General features: G+C 39.9%; 1 protein-coding gene across 4 annotated transcripts in view; it reads right to left on the reverse strand.

Moving 5' to 3' along the window:
* arhgef25a (Rho guanine nucleotide exchange factor (GEF) 25a) overlaps positions 1–24,352 on the reverse strand; it is a 134,649-nt gene that overhangs the window by 82,482 nt on the left and 27,815 nt on the right. Inside the window, exon 1 of one of the 4 annotated variants that reach the window (XM_029722517.1) lies at positions 21,172–21,779. The exons of the other annotated variants lie outside the window; for them this stretch is intronic. Coding sequence (XP_029578377.1) covers positions 21,172–21,265 — 94 coding nt within the window. The 5' untranslated portion in view covers positions 21,266–21,779. Of the gene's footprint in view, positions 1–21,171; positions 21,780–24,352 lie in introns of those variants that run through there. 4 annotated transcript variants of the gene reach the window in all.

Genomic DNA, 24,352 nt, shown 5'->3' on the forward strand with positions numbered 1-24,352 from the left:
GTGCCCAGTGGGAAGGCAAACGGACTAAGTGACCAACAGGGTTGAAGAGTATATAGTAGTGTAGAGACAGTATATAGTAGTGTAGAGACAGTATATAGTAGTGTAGAGACAGTATATGGTAGTGTAGAGACAGTATTTAGTAGTATAGAGACAGTATATAGTAGTGTAGAGACAGTATATAGTAGTGTAGAGACAGTATATAGTAGTGTAGAGACAGTATATAGTAGTGTAGAGACAGTATATAGTAGTGTAGAGACAGTATATAGTAGTATAGAGACAGTATATAGTAGTGTAGAGACAGTATATAGTAGTGTAGAGACAGTATATAGTAGTGTAGAGATAGTATATAGTAGTGTAGAGACAGTATATAGTAGTGTAGAGACAGTATATAGTAGTGTAGAGACAGTATATAGTAGTGTAGAGACAGTATATGGTAGTGTAGAGACAGTATATAGTAGTGTAGAGACAGTATATAGTAGTGTAGAGACAGCATATGGTAGTGTAGAGACAGTATATAGTAGTGTAGAGACAGTATATAGTAGTGTAGAGACAGTATATAGTAGTGTAGAGACAGTATATAGTAGTGTAGAGACAATGTATAGTAGTGTAGAGACAGTATATAGTAGTGTAGAGACAGTATATAGTAGTGTAGAGACAGTATATAGTAGTGTAGAGACAGTATATAGTAGTGTAGAGACAGTATATGGTAGTGTAGAGACAGTATATAGTAGTGTAGAGACAGTATATAGTAGTGTAGAGACAGTATATAGTAGTGTAGAGACAGTATATGGTAGTGTAGAGACAGTATATAGTAGTGTAGAGACAGTATATAGTAGTGTAGAGACAGTATATAGTAGTGTAGAGACAGTATATAGTAGTGTAGAGACAGTATATAGTAGTGTAGAGACAGTATATAGTAGTGTAGAGACAGTATATGGTAGTGTAGAGACAGTATATAGTAGGGTAGAGACAGTCTATAGTAGTGTAGAGAGACAGTCTATAGTAGTGTAGAGACAGTATATAGTAGTGTAGAGACAGTATATAGTAGTGTAGAGACAGTATATAGTAGTGTAGAGACAGTATATAGTAGTGTAGAGACAGTATATAGTAGTGTAGAGACAGTATATAGTAGTGTAGAGACAGTATATAGTAGTGTAGAGACAGTATATAGTAGTGTAGAGACAGTATATAGTAGTGTAGAGACAGTATATAGTAGTGTAGAGACAGTATATAGTAGTGTAGAGACAGTATATGGTAGTGTAGAGACAGTATATAGTAGTGTAGAGACAGTATATAGTAGTGTAGAGACAGTATATAGTAGTGTAGAGACAGTATATTGTAATGTAGAGACAGTATATAGTAGTGTAGAGACAGTGTATAGTAGTGTAGAGACATTATATAGTAGTTTAGAGACAGTATATAGTAGTTTAGAGACAGTATATAGTAGTGTAGAGACAGTATATAGTAGTGTAGAGACAGTATATAGTAGTGTAGAGACAGTATATAGTAGTTTAGAGACAGTATATAGTAGTGTAGAGACAGTATATAGTAGTGTAGAGACAGTATATAGTAGTGTAGAGACAGTATATAGTAGTGTAGAGACAGTATATAGTAGTGTAGAGACAGTATATAGTAGTGTAGAGACAGTCTATAGTAGTGTAGAGACAGTATATGGTAGTGTAGAGACAGTATATAGTAGTGTAGAGACAGTATATAGTAGTGTAGAGACAGTCTATAGTAGTGTAGAGACAGTATATAGTAGTGTAGAGACAGTATATTGTAATGTAGAGACAGTATATAGTAGTGTAGAGACAGTGTATAGTAGTGTAGAGACATTATATAGTAGTTTAGAGACAGTATATAGTAGTTTAGAGACAGTATATAGTAGTGTAGAGACAGTATATAGTAGTGTAGAGACAGTATATAGTAGTGTAGAGACAATGTATAGTAGTGTAGAGACAGTGTATAGTAGTTTAGAGACAGTATATAGTAGTGTAGAGACAGTATATAGTAGTGTAGAGACAGTATATAGTAGTGTAGAGACAGTATATTGTAATGTAGAGACAGTATATAGTAGTGTAGAGACAGTATATAGTAGTGTAGAGACATTATATAGTAGTTTAGAGACAGTATATAGTAGTTTAGAGACAGTATATAGTAGTGTAGAGACAGTATATAGTAGTGTAGAGACAGTATATAGTAGTGTAGAGACAATGTATAGTAGTGTAGAGACAGTGTATAGTAGTTTAGAGACAGTATATAGTAGTGTAGAGACAGTATATAGTAGTGTAGAGACAGTATATAGTAGTTTAGAGACAGTATATAGTAGTTTAGAGACAGTATATAGTAGTGTAGAGACAGTATATAGTAGTTTAGAGACAGTATATAGTAATGTAGAGACAATGTATAGTAGTGTAGAGATAGTGTATAGTAGTGTAGAGATAGTGTAAAGTAGTGTAGAGATAGTGTATTGTAGTGTAGAGATAGTGTATAGTAGTGTAGAGATAGTGTATAGTAGTGTAGAGATAGTGTATTGTAGTGTAGAGATAGTGTATAGTAGTGTAGAGACAGTGTATAGTAGTGTAGAGACAGTATATGGTAGTGTAGAGACAGTATATAGTAGTGTAGAGACAGTATATAGTAGTGTAGAGACAGTATATAGTAGTGTAGAGACAATGTATAGTAGTGTAGAGACAGTATATAGTAGTGTAGAGACAGTATTTAGTAGTGTAGAGACAATGTATAGTAGTGTAGAGATAGTGTATAGTAGTGTAGAGACAGTATATAGTAGTGTAGAGATAGTATATAGTAGTGTAGAGACAGTGTATAGTAGTGTAGAGAGACAGTATATAGTAGTGTAGAGACAGTATATAGTAGTGTAGAGACAGTATATAGTAGTGTAGAGACAGTCTATTGTAGTGTAGAGACAATGTATAGTAGTGTAGAGATAGTGTATTGTAGTGTAGAGACAGTGTATAGTAGTGTAGAGAGACAGTATATAGTAGTGTAGAGAGACAGTATATAGTAGTGTAGAGACAGTCTATAGTAGTGTAGAGACAATGTATAGTAGTGTAGAGATAGTGTATTGTAGTGTAGAGACAGTATATAGTAGTGTAGAGACAATGTATAGTAGTGTAGAGATAGTGTATAGTAGTGTAGAGACAGTGTATAGTAGTGTAGAGATAGTATATAGTAGTGTAGAGACAATGTATAGTAGTGTAGAGATAGTGTATAGTAGTGCAGAGACAGTATATGGTAGTGTAGAGACAGTGTATAGTAGTGTAGAGACAGTATATAGTAGTGTAGAGACAGTATATAGTAGTGTAGAGACAGTATATAGTAGTGTAGAGACAATGTATAGTAGTGTAGAGACAGTGTATAGTAGTGTAGAGACAGTATATAGTAGTGTAGAGACAGTGTATAGTAGTGTAGAGACAGTATATAGTAGTGTAGAGACAGTATATGGTAGTGTAGAGACAGTATATGGTAGTGTAGAGACAGTATATGGTAGTGTAGAGACAGTATATAGTAGTGTAGAGAGACAGTATATAGTAGTGTAGAGACCGTAAATAGTAGTGTAGAGACAGTGTATAGTAGTGTAGAGACAGTATATGGTAGTGTAGAGATAGTGTATAGTAGTGTAGAGACAGTATATAGTAGTGTAGAGATAGTGTATTGTAGTGTAGAGACAGTATATAGTAGTGTAGAGACAATGTATAGTAGTGTAGAGATAGTGTATAGTAGTGTAGAGATAGTGTATAGTAGTGTAGAGACAGTGTATAGTAGTGTAGAGATAGTATATAGTAGTGTAGAGACAATGTATAGTAGTGTAGAGATAGTGTATAGTAGTGCAGAGACAGTATATGGTAGTGTAGAGACAGTGTATAGTAGTGTAGAGACAGTATATAGTAGTGTAGAGACAGTATATAGTAGTGTAGAGACAGTATATAGTAGTGTAGAGACAGTATATAGTAGTGTAGAGACAATGTATAGTAGTGTAGAGACAGTGTATAGTAGTGTAGAGACAGTATATAGTAGTGTAGAGACAGTGTATAGTAGTGTAGAGACAGTATATAGTAGTGTAGAGACAGTATATGGTAGTGTAGAGACAGTATATGGTAGTGTAGAGACAGTATATGGTAGTGTAGAGACAGTATATAGTAGTGTAGAGAGACAGTATATAGTAGTGTAGAGACAGTATATAGTAGTGTAGAGACCGTAAATAGTAGTGTAGAGACAGTGTATAGTAGTGTAGAGACAGTATATGGTAGTGTAGAGATAGTGTATAGTAGTGTAGAGACAGTATATAGTAGTGTAGAGATAGTGTATTGTAGTGTAGAGACAGTATATAGTAGTGTAGAGACAATGTATAGTAGTGTAGAGATAGTGTATAGTAGTGTAGAGATAGTGTATAGTAGTGTAGAGACAGTGTATAGTAGTGTAGAGATAGTATATAGTAGTGTAGAGACAATGTATAGTAGTGTAGAGATAGTGTATAGTAGTGCAGAGACAGTATATGGTAGTGTAGAGACAGTGTATAGTAGTGTAGAGACAGTATATAGTAGTGTAGAGACAGTATATAGTAGTGTAGAGACAGTATATAGTAGTGTAGAGACAATGTATAGTAGTGTAGAGACAGTGTATAGTAGTGTAGAGACAGTATAGTAGTGTAGAGACAGTGTATAGTAGTGTAGAGACAGTATATAGTAGTGTAGAGACAGTATATGGTAGTGTAGAGACAGTATATGGTAGTGTAGAGACAGTATATGGTAGTGTAGAGACAGTATATGGTAGTGTAGAGACAGTATATAGTAGTGTAGAGAGACAGTATATAGTAGTGTAGAGACCGTAAATAGTAGTGTAGAGACAGTGTATAGTAGTGTAGAGACAGTATATGGTAGTGTAGAGATAGTGTATAGTAGTGTAGAGACAGTATATAGTAGTATAGAGACAGTATATGGTAGTGTAGAGACAGTATATGGTAGTTTAGAGACAGTATATGGTAGTGTAGAGACAGTATATGGTAGTGTAGAGACAGTATATAGTACTGTAGAGAGAAAGTATATAGTAGTGTAGAGGCAGTATATAGTAGTGTAGAGTATATAGTAGTGTAGAGAGAGAGTATATAGTAGTGTAGAGAGAGAGTATATAGTAGTGTAGAGACAGTATATAGTAGTGTAGAGAGACAGTCTATAGTAGTGTAGAGACAGTATATTGTAGTGTAGAGAGACAGTATATAGTAGTGTAGAAACAGTATATAGTAGTGTAGAGAAAGTATATAGTAGTGTAGAGAAAGTATATAGTAGTGTAGAGACAGTCTATAGTAGTGTAGACAGTATATAGTAGTGTAGAGACAGTATATAGTAGTGTAGAGACAGTCTATAGTAGTGTAGAGAAAGTATATAGTAGTGTAGAGAAAGTATATAGTAGTGTAGAGACAGTCTATAGTAGTGTAGAGAGACAGTCTATAGTAGTGTAGAGACAGTCTATTGTAGTGTAGAGACAGTATATAGTAGTGTAGAGACAGTATATAGTAGTGTAGAGACAGTATATAGTAGTGTAGAGACAGTATATTGTAGTGTAGAGAGACAGTATATAGTAGTGTATAGACAGTATATAGTAGTGTAGAGAAAGTATATAGTAGTGTAGAGACAGTCTATAGTAGTGTAGACAGTATATAGTACTGTAGAGACAGTATATAGTAGTGTAGAGACAGTCTATAGTAGTGTAGAGAAAGTATATAGTAGTGTAGAGAAAGTATATAGTAGTGTAGAGACAGTCTATAGTAGTGTAGAGACAGTATATAGTAGTGTAGAGACAGTATATAGTAGTGTAGAGACAGTATATAGTAGTGTAGAGACAGTATATAGTAGTGTAGAGACAGTATATAGTAGTTTAGAGACAGTATATGGTAGTGTAGAGACAGTATATGGTAGTGTAGAGACAGTATATAGTAGTGTAGAGACAGTATATAGTAGTGTAGAGACAGTCTATAGTAGTGTAGAGAAAGTATATAGTAGTGTAGAGAAAGTATATAGTAGTGTAGAGAAAGTATATAGTAGTGTAGAGACAGTCTATAGTAGTGTAAAGACAGTATATAGTAGTGTAGAGACAGTATATAGTAGGGTAGAGACAGTCTATAGTAGTGTAGAGAGACAGTCTATAGTAGTGTAGAGACAGTCTATTGTAGTGTAGAGACAGTATATAGTAGTGTAGAGACAGTATATAGTAGTGTAGAGACAGTATATAGCAGTGTAGAGACAGAATATAGTAGTGTAGAGACAGTATATAGTAGTTTAGAGACAGTATATGGTAGTGTAGAGACAGTATATGGTAGTGTAGAGACAGTATATAGTAGTGTAGAGACAGTATATAGTAGTTTAGAGACAGTATATAGTAGTTTAGAGACAGTATATGGTAGTGTAGAGACAGCATATAGTAGTGTAGAGACAGTATATAGTAGTGTAGAGACAGTATATGGTAGTGTAGAGAGAGTATATAGTAGTTTAGAGACAGTATATAGTAGTGTAGAGACACGATATAGTAGTGTAGAGACAGTGTATAGTAGTGTAGAGACAGTATATAGTAGTTTAGAGACAGTATATGGTAGTGTAGAGACAGTATATGGTAGTGTAGAGACAGTATATAGTTGTGTAGAGACAGTATATAGTAGTGTAGAGACAATGTATAGTAGTGTAGAGACAGTATATAGTAGTGTAGAGATAGTGTATAGTAGTGTAGAGACAGTGTATAGTAGTGTAGAGACAGTATATAGTAGTGTAGAGACAGTGTATAGTAGTGTAGAGACAGTATATAGTAGTTTAGAGACAGTATATGGTAGTGTAGAGACAGTATATGGTAGTGTAGAGACAGTATATAGTAGTGTAGAGACAGTATATAGTAGTGTAGAGACAGTCTATAGTAGTGTAGAGACAGTATATAGTAGTGTAGAGACAGTATATAGTAGTGTAGAGACAGTATATAGTAGTGTAGAGACAGTATATAGTAGTGTAGAGAGACAGTATATAGCAGTGTAGAGACAGTATATAGTAGTGTAGAGACAGTATATAGTAGTGTAGTGACAGTACATAGTAGTGTAGAGAGACAGTTTATAGTAGTGTAGAGACAGTATATAGTAGTGTAGAGACAGTATATAGTAGTGTAGAAAGAGAGTATATAGTAGTGTAGAGACAGTATATAGTAGTGTAGAGACAGTATATAGTAGTGTAGAAAGAGAGTATATAGTAGTGTAGAAAGACAGTATTATAGTAGTGTAGAAAGACAGTCTATAGTAGTGTAGAGACAGTATATAATAGTGTAGAGACAGTATATAGTAGTGTAGAGACAGTCTATAGTAGTGTAGAGACAGTATATAGTAGTGTAGAGACAGTATATAGTAGTGTAGAGACAGTATATAGTAGTGTAGAAAGAGAGTATATAGTAGTGTAGAGACAGTATATAGTAGTGTAGAAAGAGAGTATATAGTAGTGTAGAGACAGTATATAGTAGTATAGAGACAGTCTATAGTAGTGTAGAGACAGTATATAGTAGTGTAGAGACAGTCTATGGTAGTGTAGAGACAGTCTATTGTAGTGTAGAGACAGTATATGGTAGTGTAGAGACAGTCTATGGTAGTGTAGAGAAAGTATATAGTAGTGTAGAGACAGTGTATAGTAGTGTAGAGAGACAGTCTATAGTAGTGTAGAGACAGTATATAGTAGTGTAGAGACAGTATATAGTAGTGTAGAGAGACAGTATATAGTAGTGTAGAGACAGTATATAGTAGTGTAGAGAGACAGTATATAGTAGTGTAGAGACAGTATATAGTAGTTTAGAGACAGTATAGAGGCAGTATTTAGTAGTATAGAGACAGTATATAGTAGTGTAGAGACAGTATGTAGTAGTGTAGAGACAGTATATAGTAGTTTAGAGACAGTATATGGTAGTGTAGAGACAGTATATAGTAGTTTAGAGACAGTATATAGTAGTGTAGAGACAGTATATGGTAGTGTAGAGACAGTATATGGTAGTGTAGAGACAGTATATGGTAGTGTAGAGACAGTATATAGTAGTGTAGAGAGACAGTATATAGTAGTGTAGAGACCGTAAATAGTAGTGTAGAGACAGTGTATAGTAGTGTAGAGACAGTATATGGTAGTGTAGAGATAGTGTATAGTAGTGTAGAGACAGTATATAGTAGTATAGAGACAGTATATGGTAGTGTAGAGACAGTATATGGTAGTTTAGAGACAGTATATGGTAGTGTAGAGACAGTATATGGTAGTGTAGAGACAGTATATAGTACTGTAGAGAGAAAGTATATAGTAGTGTAGAGGCAGTATATAGTAGTGTAGAGTATATAGTAGTGTAGAGAGAGAGTATATAGTAGTGTAGAGAGAGAGTATATAGTAGTGTAGAGACAGTATATAGTAGTGTAGAGAGACAGTCTATAGTAGTGTAGAGACAGTATATTGTAGTGTAGAGAGACAGTATATAGTAGTGTAGAAACAGTATATAGTAGTGTAGAGAAAGTATATAGTAGTGTAGAGAAAGTATAGTAGTGTAGAGACAGTCTATAGTAGTGTAGACAGTATATAGTAGTGTAGAGACAGTATATAGTAGTGTAGAGACAGTCTATAGTAGTGTAGAGAAAGTATATAGTAGTGTAGAGAAAGTATATAGTAGTGTAGAGACAGTCTATAGTAGTGTAGAGAGACAGTCTATAGTAGTGTAGAGACAGTCTATTGTAGTGTAGAGACAGTATATAGTAGTGTAGAGACAGTATATAGTAGTGTAGAGACAGTATATAGTAGTGTAGAGACAGTATATTGTAGTGTAGAGAGACAGTATATAGTAGTGTATAGACAGTATATAGTAGTGTAGAGAAAGTATATAGTAGTGTAGAGACAGTCTATAGTAGTGTAGACAGTATATAGTACTGTAGAGACAGTATATAGTAGTGTAGAGACAGTCTATAGTAGTGTAGAGAAAGTATATAGTAGTGTAGAGAAAGTATATAGTAGTGTAGAGACAGTCTATAGTAGTGTAGAGACAGTATATAGTAGTGTAGAGACAGTATATAGTAGTGTAGAGACAGTATATAGTAGTGTAGAGACAGTATATAGTAGTGTAGAGACAGTATATAGTAGTTTAGAGACAGTATATGGTAGTGTAGAGACAGTATATGGTAGTGTAGAGACAGTATATAGTAGTGTAGAGACAGTATATAGTAGTGTAGAGACAGTCTATAGTAGTGTAGAGAAAGTATATAGTAGTGTAGAGAAAGTATATAGTAGTGTAGAGAAAGTATATAGTAGTGTAGAGACAGTCTATAGTAGTGTAAAGACAGTATATAGTAGTGTAGAGACAGTATATAGTAGGGTAGAGACAGTCTATAGTAGTGTAGAGAGACAGTCTATAGTAGTGTAGAGACAGTCTATTGTAGTGTAGAGACAGTATATAGTAGTGTAGAGACAGTATATAGTAGTGTAGAGACAGTATATAGCAGTGTAGAGACAGAATATAGTAGTGTAGAGACAGTATATAGTAGTTTAGAGACAGTATATGGTAGTGTAGAGACAGTATATGGTAGTGTAGAGACAGTATATAGTAGTGTAGAGACAGTATATAGTAGTTTAGAGACAGTATATAGTAGTTTAGAGACAGTATATGGTAGTGTAGAGACAGCATATAGTAGTGTAGAGACAGTATATAGTAGTGTAGAGACAGTATATGGTAGTGTAGAGAGAGTATATAGTAGTTTAGAGACAGTATATAGTAGTGTAGAGACACGATATAGTAGTGTAGAGACAGTGTATAGTAGTGTAGAGACAGTATATAGTAGTTTAGAGACAGTATATGGTAGTGTAGAGACAGTATATGGTAGTGTAGAGACAGTATATAGTTGTGTAGAGACAGTATATAGTAGTGTAGAGACAATGTATAGTAGTGTAGAGACAGTATATAGTAGTGTAGAGATAGTGTATAGTAGTGTAGAGACAGTGTATAGTAGTGTAGAGACAGTATATAGTAGTGTAGAGACAGTGTATAGTAGTGTAGAGACAGTATATAGTAGTTTAGAGACAGTATATGGTAGTGTAGAGACAGTATATGGTAGTGTAGAGACAGTATATAGTAGTGTAGAGACAGTATATAGTAGTGTAGAGACAGTCTATAGTAGTGTAGAGACAGTATATAGTAGTGTAGAGACAGTATATAGTAGTGTAGAGACAGTATATAGTAGTGTAGAGACAGTATATAGTAGTGTAGAGAGACAGTATATAGCAGTGTAGAGACAGTATATAGTAGTGTAGAGACAGTATATAGTAGTGTAGTGACAGTACATAGTAGTGTAGAGAGACAGTTTATAGTAGTGTAGAGACAGTATATAGTAGTGTAGAGACAGTATATAGTAGTGAGGAAAGAGAGTATATAGTAGTGTAGAGACAGTATATAGTAGTGTAGAGACAGTATATAGTAGTGTAGAAAGAGAGTATATAGTAGTGTAGAAAGACAGTATTATAGTAGTGTAGAAAGACAGTCTATAGTAGTGTAGAGACAGTATATAATAGTGTAGAGACAGTATATAGTAGTGTAGAGACAGTCTATAGTAGTGTAGAGACAGTATATAGTAGTGTAGAGACAGTATATAGTAGTGTAGAGACAGTATATAGTAGTGTAGAAAGAGAGTATATAGTAGTGTAGAGACAGTATATAGTAGTGTAGAAAGAGAGTATATAGTAGTGTAGAGACAGTATATAGTAGTATAGAGACAGTCTATAGTAGTGTAGAGACAGTATATAGTAGTGTAGAGACAGTCTATGGTAGTGTAGAGACAGTCTATTGTAGTGTAGAGACAGTATATGGTAGTGTAGAGACAGTCTATGGTAGTGTAGAGAAAGTATATAGTAGTGTAGAGACAGTGTATAGTAGTGTAGAGAGACAGTCTATAGTAGTGTAGAGACAGTATATAGTAGTGTAGAGACAGTATATAGTAGTGTAGAGAGACAGTATATAGTAGTGTAGAGACAGTATATAGTAGTGTAGAGAGACAGTATATAGTAGTGTAGAGACAGTATATAGTAGTTTAGAGACAGTATAGAGGCAGTATTTAGTAGTATAGAGACAGTATATAGTAGTGTAGAGACAGTATGTAGTAGTGTAGAGACAGTATATTGTAATGTAGAGACAGTATATAGTAGTGTAGAGACAGTATATAGTAGTGTAGAGACATTATATAGTAGTTTAGAGACAGTATATAGTAGTTTAGAGACAGTATATGGTAGTGTAGAGACAGTATATAGTAGTGTAGAGACAGTATATAGTAGTTTAGAGACAGTATATAGTAGTTTAGAGACAATATATAGTAGTTTAGAGACAGTATATAGTAGTGTAGAGACAGTATATAGTAGTTTAGAGACAGTATATGGTAGTGTAGAGACAGTATATAGTAGTTTAGAGACAGTATATAGTAGTGTAGAGACAGTATATAGTAGTTTAGAGACAGTATATAGTAGTGTAGAGACAGTATATAGTAGTGTAGAGACAGTATACAGTATTGTAGAGAGACAGTATATAGTAGTGTAGAGACAGTGGAGCTCCAGGGCTGTCTTGTCCTCAGAGGGAACACAGCAGGCTAGCTGGGTCATTGTGTTACAGTGTGTACCCAGAGCAGATGGAGGGGCTGTGGAGTGTGAGACAGGGGTGATTATTGTTGCTCTAGTTATTGTTTCCTTCATAATTACCAGACTGATTACCGTTGTACTATCTTGTAGCGAACATCCATGTAAGCTTGCTACATCAGGCGGCTTGCACAGCTAGTAATTGTTGGTAAGCAGTGTCTCTCTCTCTCTCTCTCTCTGTCTGTCTGTCTGTCTGTCTGTCTGTCTGTCTGTCTGTCTGTCTGTCTGTCTGTCTGTCTGTCTGTCTGTCTGTCTGTCTGTCTGTCTGTCTGTCTGTCTGTCTGTCTGTCTGTCTGTCTGTCTGTCTCTGTCTCTGGGGAAAATAAATAAACGTAAATATAGGTTGTATTTACAATGGTGTTCGTTCTTCACTGGTTGGCCTTTTCTTGTGGCAACAGGTCACAAATCTTGCTGCTGTGATGTCACACTGTGGTATTTCACCCAATAGATATGGGAGTTTAATCAGCAAGACCAAAAAGATCATCAAGGACATCAACCACCCGAGCCACGACCTGTTCACCCCGCTATCATCCAGAAGGCGAGGTCAGTGCAGGTGCAATAAAGCGGGGACCGAGAGACTGAAAAACAGCTTCTATCTCAAGGCCATCAGACTGTTAAACAGCCATCACTAGCACAGAGAGGCTGCTGCCTGCAGACATAGACTAGGAATCACTGGCCACTTTAAGGAATGGAACACTAGTCACTTTAATAATGTTTACATATCTGGCATTACTCATCTCATGTGTATATACTGTTTTCTATAATATTCAACTGTATCTTAGTCACTTAATAATGTTTACATATCTGGCATTACTCATCTCATATGTATATACTGTTTTCTATAATATTATACTGTATCTTAGTCACTTAATAATGTTTACATATCTGGCATTACTCATCTCATGTGTATATACTGTATTCTATACTATTCTACTGTATCTTAGTCACTTAATAATGTTTACATATCTGGCATTACTCATCTCATGTGTATATACTGTTTTCTATAATATTCTACTGTATCTTAGTCACTTAATAATGTTTACATATCTGGCATTACTCATCTCATGTGTATATACTGTTTTCTATAATATTCTACTGTATCTTAGTCACTTAATAATGTTTACATATCTGGCATTACTCATCTCATGTGTATATACTGTTTTCTATAATATTCTACAGTATCTTAGTCACTTAATAATGTTTACATATCTGGCATTACTCATCTCATATGTATATACTGTATTCTATACTATTCTACTGTATCTTAGTCACTTAATAATGTTTACATATCTGGCATTACTCATCTCATATGTATATACTGTATTCTATACTATTCTACTGTATCTTAGTCCGTTCCGCTCTGACATATGTATGTAGTTTTAATTCATTCCTACTTAGATTTGTGTGTATTGGGTATATGTTGTGTAATTTGTTAGATATTACTTGTTAGATATTACTGCACTGTCGGAGCTAGAAACACAAAGCATTTCGCTACACCCGCAATAACATCTGCTAATCACATGTATGTGACCAATAACATATGCTAATCACGTGTATGTGACCAATAACATCTGCTAATCACGTATATGTGACCAATAACATCTGCTAATCACGTGTATGTGACCAATAACATCTGCTAATCACATGTATGTGACCAATAACATCTGCTAAATATGTGTATGTGACCAATAACATCTGCTAATCACATGTATGTGACCAATAACATCTGCTAATCATATGTATGTGACCAATAACATCTGCTAATCACGTGTATGTGACCAATAACATCTGCTAATCACGTGTATGTGACCAATAACATCTGCTAATCACGTGTATGTGACCAATAACATCTGCTAATCACGTGTATGTGACCAATAACATCTGCTAATCACGTGTATGTGACCAATAACATCTGCTAATCACGTGTATGTGACCAATAACATCTGCTAATCACGTGTATGTGACCAATAACATCTGCTAATCACATGTATGTGACCAATAACATCTGCTAATCATATGTATGTGACCAATAACATCTGCTAATCACGTGTATGTGACCAATAACATCTGCTAATCACGTGTATGTGACCAATAACATCTGCTAATCACGTGTATGTGACCAATAACATCTGCTAATCACGTGTATGTGACCAATAACATCTGCTAATCACATGTATGTGACCAATAACATCTGCTAATCACGTGTATGTGACCAATAACATCTGCTAATCACATGTATGTGACCAATAACATCTGCTAATCACATGTATGTGACCAATAACATCTGCTAATCACGTGTATGTGACCAAAAACATCTGCTAATCATGTGTATGTGACCAATAACATCTGCTAATCACGTGTATGTGACCAATAACATCTGCTAATCACGTGTATGTGACCAATAACATCTGCTAATCACGTGTATGTGACCAATAACATCTGATTTGATCAGCAAACAGTAGACATTTGCCTTCAGACTCTCTCTCTCTCTCTCTCTCTCTCTCTCTCTCTCTCTCTCTCTCTCTCTCTCTCTGTGTAGGGCAATGCTGCAGGGGACTCATTGCCAACTCATTGCACACAGACCCAAACCCTCACAGTTGCAAACGTGCAGTCACATGACTTATACATGGATGCATGCATGTACACACATACGCACTCTCACACGCACAGTGTGGCGAGAGAGAGAGAGAAAGAGAGAGAGAGAGTATAGCCCTCTGATGGAGCGCTTGCTGTGCTAATAAATAGTCCTTAATCATGCCTCCCTTTCAGGCATAGACTCCCTCTCTTTCTCTTCCTCTCTTTCTCTTTCTCTCCCTCTCTACCTTTCCCTCTCCTTCACTTCATAACTCTCCCTCTCTCTTTCCCTCTCTCTCCCTCTCCCTCTCTCTCTCCCTCTCTCTCCCTCTCCCTCTTCCTCTCTCCCTTGCTCTCCTCCACTTCATATCTCTCTCCCTCCCCCTCTCCTCCACTTCATAACTCTCCCCCTCTCCTCCTACTCTCTTTCCCTCTCTCTCCCTCTCCCTCTCTCTCTCCCTCTCTCTCCCTCTCCCTCTTCCTCTCTCCCTTGCTCTCCTCTCCTCCACTTCATATCTCTCTCCCTCCCCCTCTCTCTTTCCCTCTCCCTCTCCCTCTCTTCCACTTCATATCTCTCTCCCTCTCCCTCTCCTCCACTTCATATCTCTCTCCCCCTGGCAGCAGTGTCTGTTCAGTTGAGATTACCTGTGGCCCTTCTCAAACACAATCCGGTGTGTAGGAGGCTACGCCACAGTCACAGATGTGGAGGCTTAGTACAGACTGGTACATTCTCTGTCCTAATCTCTCTCTCTCTCTCTCTCTCTCTCTCTCTCTCTCTCTCTCTCTCTCTCTGGGGTAACAAACAAAGCAGCACGATGAAAGCAGACGCATATCTCTCTCCCTCTCCTCCACTTCATATCTCTCTCTCTCTCCCTCTCCCCCTCTCCCTCTGTCTCTCCCTCTCCCTCTCTCTCTCTCCCCCTGGCAGCAGTGTCTGTTCAGCTGAGATTACCTGTGGGCCTTCTCATGCACAATCCGGTGTGTAGGAGGCTACGCCACAGTCACAATCATTACCATGGTATGAGGAGGACGCGTTTTATGTGGGAGTTTTCATACTGTAAATAACCAATATGTCAGAAAAAGGCTCGCTCAGTGACAGAGCTAGATACTGTACTGGCTTGAGCATAGATGTACTGTATCTCTCTCTCTCTCTCTCTCACACACACACACACACACACACACACACACACACACACACACACACACACACACACACACACACACACACACACACACACACACACACACACAGTTGTGCGAGGCAGTCCTCTTCCTTCTGGGGTGAAAGTAAGAGTAGGGAGAAGGTTCCAGGGGTTGAATTAGGGAGGAAAAGGCCATTGTTGGGGTCAGGGGGAGGCTAGGAGTAGCAGGGAGCAGAGCAGAGCTGCAGTTGCTCAATGACTCCATGACTTCTGTCTCCTCAGAGGTCCAAGATGAGCTATCCAGGCACAGATCCACACACCAGTCAGTCAAACAACAAAACACTTTAGCAATGCTACAGGGCTGCCCGGTTTCTACCAACCAGTAAAAAATCCTCAGGTTGGATGTTCTTATCAGGTTACGTATGGCAGTAATCGTCCTTCATTCAAACTGTAACAGCCCCAAGGACTTATGGTTTGTCATGCCATTCAAAATAAGTTCATTCTGCTGGTTGAGAGCCCCCCCCCCCCCCCCGCGCAGCAGCCTTCAGCAGCCAATGTTGCCAGCTGCTGTAGAAATCACAAATGAACCTCAACATCGCAAAAATGTAAGTCTTGTGTATATACACTCTCTTTCGTTAGGCCCATCTCTCTCTCTCTCTGTCTGTCTCCTTTTCTCTCAGAGGTCCTCCTCTCGTGCCGAATACCTTTTTTTAATATGTGGTAAATACTAATTTTTATGCATGTTGTTAGTACACATTATTTCCCGGTAGCTTTTCTATGCCTCCCGGTCGTCTCAGACATTGGCTGTAACACACACACACACACACACACACACACACACACACACACACACACACACACACACACACACACACACACACACACACACACACACACACACACACACACACACACACAGTATGCAAAGACACGATGACACAAGCACACATTTTCACATATCAGCAAGCACTCCTAAGAGCACATACTCACGCAAGCAAGCACACACACACACACACAAGACACACATTTACACACACACAGGCACAGACACACACACACACACACACACAGCACATTCACGTAATAGCGCCAAGCTCTGCTAAAGGAACCCATTGATTTTATATATTCATTATTAAGCATTGATTAGGAAGCGGCGAGTTGGTCATGTCTCGGCTGGGTGGCTGCATAGGAGGTTAAAGGAGGTCCAGATTGCTCCATCGATTTTAATGTTTTGACTTCCGCATTGCAGTTACCTCCCTCGATGGGGGGGGGGGGGGGGGGTGAGAGGAGGGAGTGGGGGGAGGAAGCTTAGGTTCTATTGACATACAGTACTGATGAACATCTCAGCCCGTCGCCTCAGCCTACACCTCTAGAACATGTGTGACACTAAGAGGTAATTCTATATTTTTTCTGGGTCGCGTCCCAAATAGCACTGTTTTCCCTATATAGAATTCAGACTCCTTGACTTTTTACACATTTTGTAACGTTATAGCTCCGAGACAGGATTGTGTCGAGGCACAGATCTGGGGAAGGGTACTAAAACATTCCTGCGGTATTGAAGTTCCCCAAGAACACAGCAGCCTCCATCAATCTCAAATGGAAGAAGTTTGGAACCATCAAGACTCTTCCTAGAGCTGGCTGCCCGGCTAAACTGAGCCATCGGGGGAGAAGGGCCTTGGTCAGGGAGGTGATCAAGAACCTGATGGTAAATCTGACAGAGCTTCAGAGTTCCTCTGTGGAGATGGGAGATCCTTCCAGAAGGACAACCATCTCTGCAGCACTCCACCAATCAGGCCTTTATGGTAGAGGGGCCAGACAGAAGCCACTCCTCAGTAAAAAGCACATGACAGCCCGCTTGGAGTTTGCCAAAAGGCACCTCCCCATCCATCTGCGAGAAACTCCCCAAATACTGGTGTGCCAAGCTTGTAGCGTCATACCCAAGAAGACTCGAGGCTGTAATCGCTGCCAAAGGTGCTTCAACAAAGTACTGAGTAAAGGGTCTGAATACTTTGATACTGTGAAATACTGTGATATTTCAGTTTTTTATTTGATTTTTGTATTTTTTTGCTTCGTCATTATGGGGTATTGTTTGTAGATTGATGACGGGAAAAAAACAGTTGAATCAATTTTAGAACAAGGCTGTAACATAACAAAATGTGGAAAAAGTCAAGGGATCTGAATACTAATTCAACTGATTTTTTCATATTTTTAATAAAGTATAAAAATCCTACTTATTCAGTCCTAAATGAAATATGTGCACGATGGATAGTTTGATAACAAAGTCAATGGGCTGCTCTGCCCCTTGCTGCTCGACTCTATGGGGCAGGAGTGTATCCATTACATAAGGCTTAGAGATTAAACTGAAGGCATGTGAGGTATTTGAGTGTCCTTCTGAGAATGTCCAGGCAATAAGAAGAAAGAAAGCCCGCTGATTTACAAGCTCCCAATGACTCCCTGAGATTGAGCCTCAGTGGGTAGTTGTTCCGCTGCATTCACTGCATAACCCTTTGATATACAGCAGACCTGGATTCAAATAGTACTTGAAATCATTTCAAAATACTGTATCTGTACTTGATTGAGCTTGCCTGGCTTCATGGGCCAATAGAATAGTCCCAAAACGTCCAACCCCATCCATCTGACACTCCAGGCAGGCAGTTTTCCCAAGTATGTTGTACATTTTAACAAGTGCAAACTCAAAACAGATCATCAAAAAGACAATGGTTTCAAAACTCTAAGCACGTTTTCAGTTGACTATGTGCAACACACAACATCATAGTCACTTTTTCACCAAACTTAATCAGTGTTTCATCTAGAAATACATTTTTTTCCCAATGCAATGCTCAAATTACTTTTGATATGAGTCCCTTCTCTTTTGTTAAAAGAAATGGTACTATTCCTTCATCCTTAATTGACAATCACTTAACCGTTTGGTAAACCTATAGATTTGACTTCCGAGAACTACAAAATAAAAATGCCTGTCTGTAAAGTAGAAACACAAAAACGTAACATATATATATATACCCCCCCATGTACTGTGATGATGGTGACTATTGTGATTATACTTCACAGTAAGTAACAAACAAATCCGATATTGACGAGATCAGAGATGTGCCGCAACAGATCAAATCAAATCAAAGTGCGTTGCTCACGTACACAGATTAGTGCAAGTTACAGCAGGTGCAGCGAAATCCTTGTGTTTCGAGCTCCTACAGTGCAGTAATACAATATCCATGCAATACCAATACGCAAATAATCCAGAAAGTCCAAAACAAGAAAGAAATGCGTCCCTTATGCTGTAAACATGTATCCAACATGAAGTTGATGGGGTCTTTTAGGGTGGGGGGGGGGGGGTTCACACTGCTTTACTAAAATTGCATTGGCCAATACAGCTCTGAGAAACTATAAAAATATGCCATTTACGTGGCAGACCCTTTAATCCAAAGTGACAACAGTCCACACATTTGATTCCCCAGTGGGAATCAAACCCACAACTCTGGTGTTGCTAGTGCCATGCTCTTACCTACTGAGCCACGTACGGGACCACCACAATACATAAGTACAATGCAATACTATAAAAAATTATATATATATACACAATTACAATACAGGTGAAAATATGTATGATTGCCATCCCGATGAGCGCACCCTCTTTCAGGCCATGGATGACTCTTTCAAAGATTTCAATCCAGATCTATTTCAGGGTTGGATTCGCCATGCCGAAAGTTTTTTCCCCAGGTGCATGAACAATGAGGATATTTCCAGCGATTTCGATGAGAACCTATGGCCAAATGCGCACGACAGGCTTGATGCTATCTAGTGCCTGCTAAACGTTACGATTCTTTCATTTGATAACATTGCGAAAGACGTCTTCAATGATCACACCTTTGATCACATGTGGAAATGTGATGTTCAGTCAATTTCAATGGGTAGTGTATTGCCTAATGTGAAAACAGTGTAATGAACTGTAATTGACAGTACATTCAAAGGGCAATTTTATCTATTGGATGAACTGGTAGTTAACGTGACTCAAATGAGAAGAAATCATTATGTTGTGTTTTGGTGATTAAACCAATGTTCTCATTATATGTCACAGTAAACTTCTATATTGGATCAACGGTTGTGTGGCGAAACAAGTCCACAAAACAAAATGAATGCACGATGAAAGGTTTTGAATGTCAGACTGGCTGCGTTACTAGTGTTACCAGTTTGGATTTCTGTACTAAGAGTTTAGAAAAGTCACCACATACCAAACACCATTAAAACCAGTAGACCCAGTTTCAGAAGTGTTTGAACCCAGGTCTGTTATATAGTGTGTGTGTGTGTGTGTGTGTGTGTGTGTGTGTGTGTGTGTGTGTGTGTGTGTGTGTGTGTGTGTGTGTGTGTGTGTGTGTGTGTGTGTGTGTGTGTGTGTGTGTGTGTATAAGTAAGCAACCGGACAGTTTGTGCCTGACTGTGTGGACTATCTGGTGAACGTTACAGCAGTAGACTGTGTTCTGGCTCTGGTGGATTCTTTGGATTTCATGAGTCTATAAGATCTTTGTTCTTATTACGTATCCACCACTTTTACTCAACCTCACTATTCTAATAGACTGCTGCTCTTCCTGCTGAACTTCATTATGAGAAACCTTTCAAAAGGGTACAAGGGAGGGAGGGAGGGAGTTAAAAAAGAGAGAAAGGGGAGAGGTGGGGGGAGAGGAAGAGAGAGAGGAGGGAATGGGAAGAGAGAGAGAGAGAGGTTGAGAGAGAGGTTGAGAGAGGTTGAGAGAGGGAGAGGGAGGGAGAGAGATTGAGAGAGGGAGGGAGAGAGAGAGAGAGAGAGAGAGAGAAAGAGAGAGAGAGAGTGGGTGAGAGAGAGGTTGAGAGAGGGAGGGAGAGAGAGGGAGAGAGCTTGAGAGAGAGAGAGAGGTTGAGAGATGGAGAGAAAGAGAGAACAAAAGAAGAGGAAGAGAGGGAGGAAGCGAGAGAGCGATAAAGAGAAAGAAAGAGAGATTCCTGACGAAATCAGCTTGCGTTTCGGGGTAGAGGAGTAGTAGCTCAGTCCCCCAATCCATCCGTGTGCTGCATGCACCTAACCAACATGGACAGCACATACCTCGCTCAAGAACCTTAACACACCCGCAGGCACACACACGCACACACACACACCGGGACACACACAAACACATCCTATTTTCCTAGAAGAGTGTACGACAGTCCCTGTCCCTCCCTGCCTCTTTCCAATGTGTATTACATGTACACACACCATAGCAATGTCCTCCTCCCTGTGTTTACTGTAATAGTGTAACTGTGTGACTTCCCCTGTTCATATCGCTCTGCGTGTGGTACTTTAACAGTCTGTGAGAGGCGAGACACCAATCTGTTGCTTCAGCTGGAGGCAGGAGAGAGGAGAGGAGGAAGGATCTGCTCCGCACCCTTAACCCATTAGTACACTACACCTACTCCTTGCGGAACGGAGGCAGGGAGAAGGCGGAGGAGGAGGAGGTGGGTGGACGTCTGAGCAAATGTGGCAGAGAGGAGAGGGTGAAGGCTGAACAGGCAGTGGTATGACAGGGAAGGACAGGCAGGGAGATGAGACCGTGTTGATTTGCTACAGCTCACTATAAATCGACACACACACATAAACCTACTCCTGTATCAGCGAGCTTGTATACAAATTACACACACACACACACAGAAGTAAACACACACCCAGTTTATCACACACAAGCACACAGAGTACACAAACAGACACGACAGCTGGCGTGAATGAGTGTGTATACGCGGTGTACACTAACCTCTGACCCGGGCATAGCAGCAGCCACACTTGGCCAGGACTTTACGGAACAAATGTTGGCAGGCGCAGCCTCGGTGGTGGTGGCCCCCTTTCATGGTGTACACCTCACGCTGGATGACCCGCTACCAGGGGTGGGCATGGCCCAGCGAGCACACACGCAGGGACACACTAGACCCTCGCGGTGCAGAGTAAATCCCACACAGCGGTGTCGGGAGAGCGTCCACAGAGGAAACACAAAGTCCAGTTCAAGAGCTCCAGTCAGATCGGGTCCACAGCCAAACTAGAGAGATCTGGCTTAGAGAAAAGCACAGCCATTGGGGATGGACTGCATGGCTGTCGTGAGAATAATTATCCCTCTCTTTCTCTTTTGCTTTCTCCCTCGTTCTTCCCAGTTGCTGAGCTCTCGCCGGGTCAAATGACAGAGTAACAGACTGCCTCAGAGAGAGAGAGAGAGAGAGAGGGAGGGAGAGAGAGACGGGGAAAGAGAGAGAGGGGAGGGGGTGAGGGGGAGGAGTCTTCTACAGCTCTAGTTGCTGCCTGGCTATTCCAGGGTAGTGTTCCCACTCCCCTTCTTCTCTTCCTTCACTTCTCTCCTCTCTTCCTGTCAAGTCTGTCTTCCGTCTCTCTTAGCAACCCTCCTCTCCTCTCTCTCTCGTTTCTCTTCTTCCTTTCCTCTCTCTGTTCCCCTCCTCTGCTTTTTCTCTCTCCTTCTCTCTCCTCTCCTGCTCCCTCACTCACTCGTTCCCTCACCTCCTCCACTTGTCTGTCTGTCTGTCTGTCTGTCTGTCTGTCTGTCTGTCTGTCTGTCTGTCTGTCTGTCTGTCTGTCTGTCTGTTTGCCTGTCTGTGTTATTTGTTATGCTCTTTCTACATGGCTGGCTGCTGGATGTGAGTTTGGCAGACTAACGTAACACACTTAAGGACTCCTACTGGAAACCCAACACCTCCCACAGGCCAGCTGAAATGCCATGCTCTCTCTCTCTCTCTCTCTCTCTCTCTCTCTCTCTCTCTCACTCTCTCTCTCTCACTCTCTCTCGTCAATTCAGAGTAAAATAAAAACAAAAACATGCTTGTCATAAGTGTAATAATCCAGAATTACACTGAGTGTACAAAACATTAAGTACACCTTCTCTTTCCATGACGTAGACTGACCAGGTGAATCCAGGTGAAAGCTATGATCTCTTATTGATGTCACTTGTTAAATCCACTTCAGTCAGTGTAGATGAAGGGGAGGAGACAGGTTAAAGAAGAACTGCAACGCTGCTGGGTTTTTCGCGCTCAACCATTTTCTGTGTGTATCAAGAATGGTCCACCACCCGAATGACATCCAGCCAACTTGTCACAACTGTGGGAAGCATTGGATTCAACATCGGCCAGCATCCCTGTGGAACGCTTTCAACACCTTGTAGAGTCCACGCCTCAACAAACTGAGGATGTTCTGAGGGCAGAAGTGGAGGAAGTGCAACTCAATATTAGGAAGTTGTTCCTAATGGTAGGTATAGTCAGTGTATACGGAGTGTTATGTTAAAGAGTTTGTACTTGGAGTGGGGCTATGTTAGTAGGAAGGACTATCAACCTGACTCTCAGAACAATATTTCAGAACAGCATTGGGTAATGGTGGTTTTATGAGAGGCACACACACAACCCACCACACACACACACACACACACACACACACACACGCGCGCGCGCGCGCACATACACACACACACGTGCACGCACGCACACACACACGCGTGCGCGAACATACACACACACACGTGCGCACATACACACACGCACGCACACACACACACACAGGCTTGTTTTCTGGATATTGACTGGATCCTGTTGTTAGTTTATGATAGAGGGACCAACAGGGAGACAGAGCTCTCCCTCTTCCATGGAGCTCCAATTTCACAATGTTGGCATTGTTCTCTTAGTGTGTGTGTGTGTGCGTGTGTGTCTACAGCCCACTCACTTAACTAGATCTGGGACTCATACCACATATTACACTGGAACAGACCCATTCCTTTAGCTGGAGGAGAGATCCTTTTGGACCATTGTCGCTTACCAATTTTAGTTTTGTTCTGCGTTGATTAGAGTCCACCTCATGATCTTTAACAAACTCATCATTTTACCGTACATGGATGGGGGTGAGAGGACTTGTTTAACCAGCCTCTGACTTATAAATCTTTGTTCCTTGTCGATGAAATCATCATGTGAGATTCTATTAAAACCGGCTATCTACTGTAGGGAAACAACCCATTAGGAAACGCTAGTTGTTAAACCTAAGCTTGAAGGAATGAGTATTCGTCTTGGTATTTACCTCAGACTGCACATGTCCATATGTCTTTGTGTGAAACCGTAGCGGCCATCGATATAGCAGCATATGACTTGGTACTTGGTGACAGGGAATACTGTACGGCTCCAAAGGTGGCTGACTCACCGTCCCGCTCGTTGCTCCAACGAAATATAGCAGGCCATCTCTACTCCGTGCTCTCCATGACTCAGCAGATTTAGTATGAGCTCATCCCAATGTCATCCTGCTCCCAGTACGTTTTGGATACCAATCTCAGCAGCGTCACAGAACCAGCTCAGGTTCCTCTCCCAGGGAATCGAGCAGGGGGGGAACCAGGGATACCAGAGAAGCCTGGTTACCGACTGGCACACAACAACCCTCGTCACAGAATATCCCCGGACCAGTCATCAAACAACAGGAGTTCCCAGGTCTCTCCTCTCCTCTCTGGCTTTTCCTCTTTGATCTTCTCTGTGTTGACATGGTTCCAACATCCTATCCCTATCCGCTTAAACATGCGTTAGTCTGATGCCACACACACCACAGCCTCGCTCTCTCTCTCTTTCTCTCTCTCTTTCTCTCTCTCACTCTCATTCAGTACGGGTTCATGCCGTGCGGGAGGTCTTCGTGGGCTATACTCGGCCTTGTCTCAGGGTAGTATGTTGGTGGTCTGGTGAAGATCTCCCTCTAGTGGTGTGGGGGCTGTGCTTTGGCAAAGTGGGTGGGGTTATATCCTGCCTGTTTGGCCCTGTCTGGGGGTATCATCGGATGGGGCCACAGTGTCTCCCGACCCCTCCTGTCTCAGCCTCCAGTATTTATGCTGCAATAGTTTATGTGTCGTGGGGCTAGGGTTAGTCTGTTATATCTGGTGGATTTCTCTGGCCTTATCCGGTGTCCTGTGTGAA

The sequence above is a fragment of the Salmo trutta genome, chromosome 30, assembly GCF_901001165.1.
Source record: "Salmo trutta chromosome 30, fSalTru1.1, whole genome shotgun sequence".
Lineage (NCBI taxonomy): Eukaryota > Metazoa > Chordata > Actinopteri > Salmoniformes > Salmonidae > Salmo > Salmo trutta.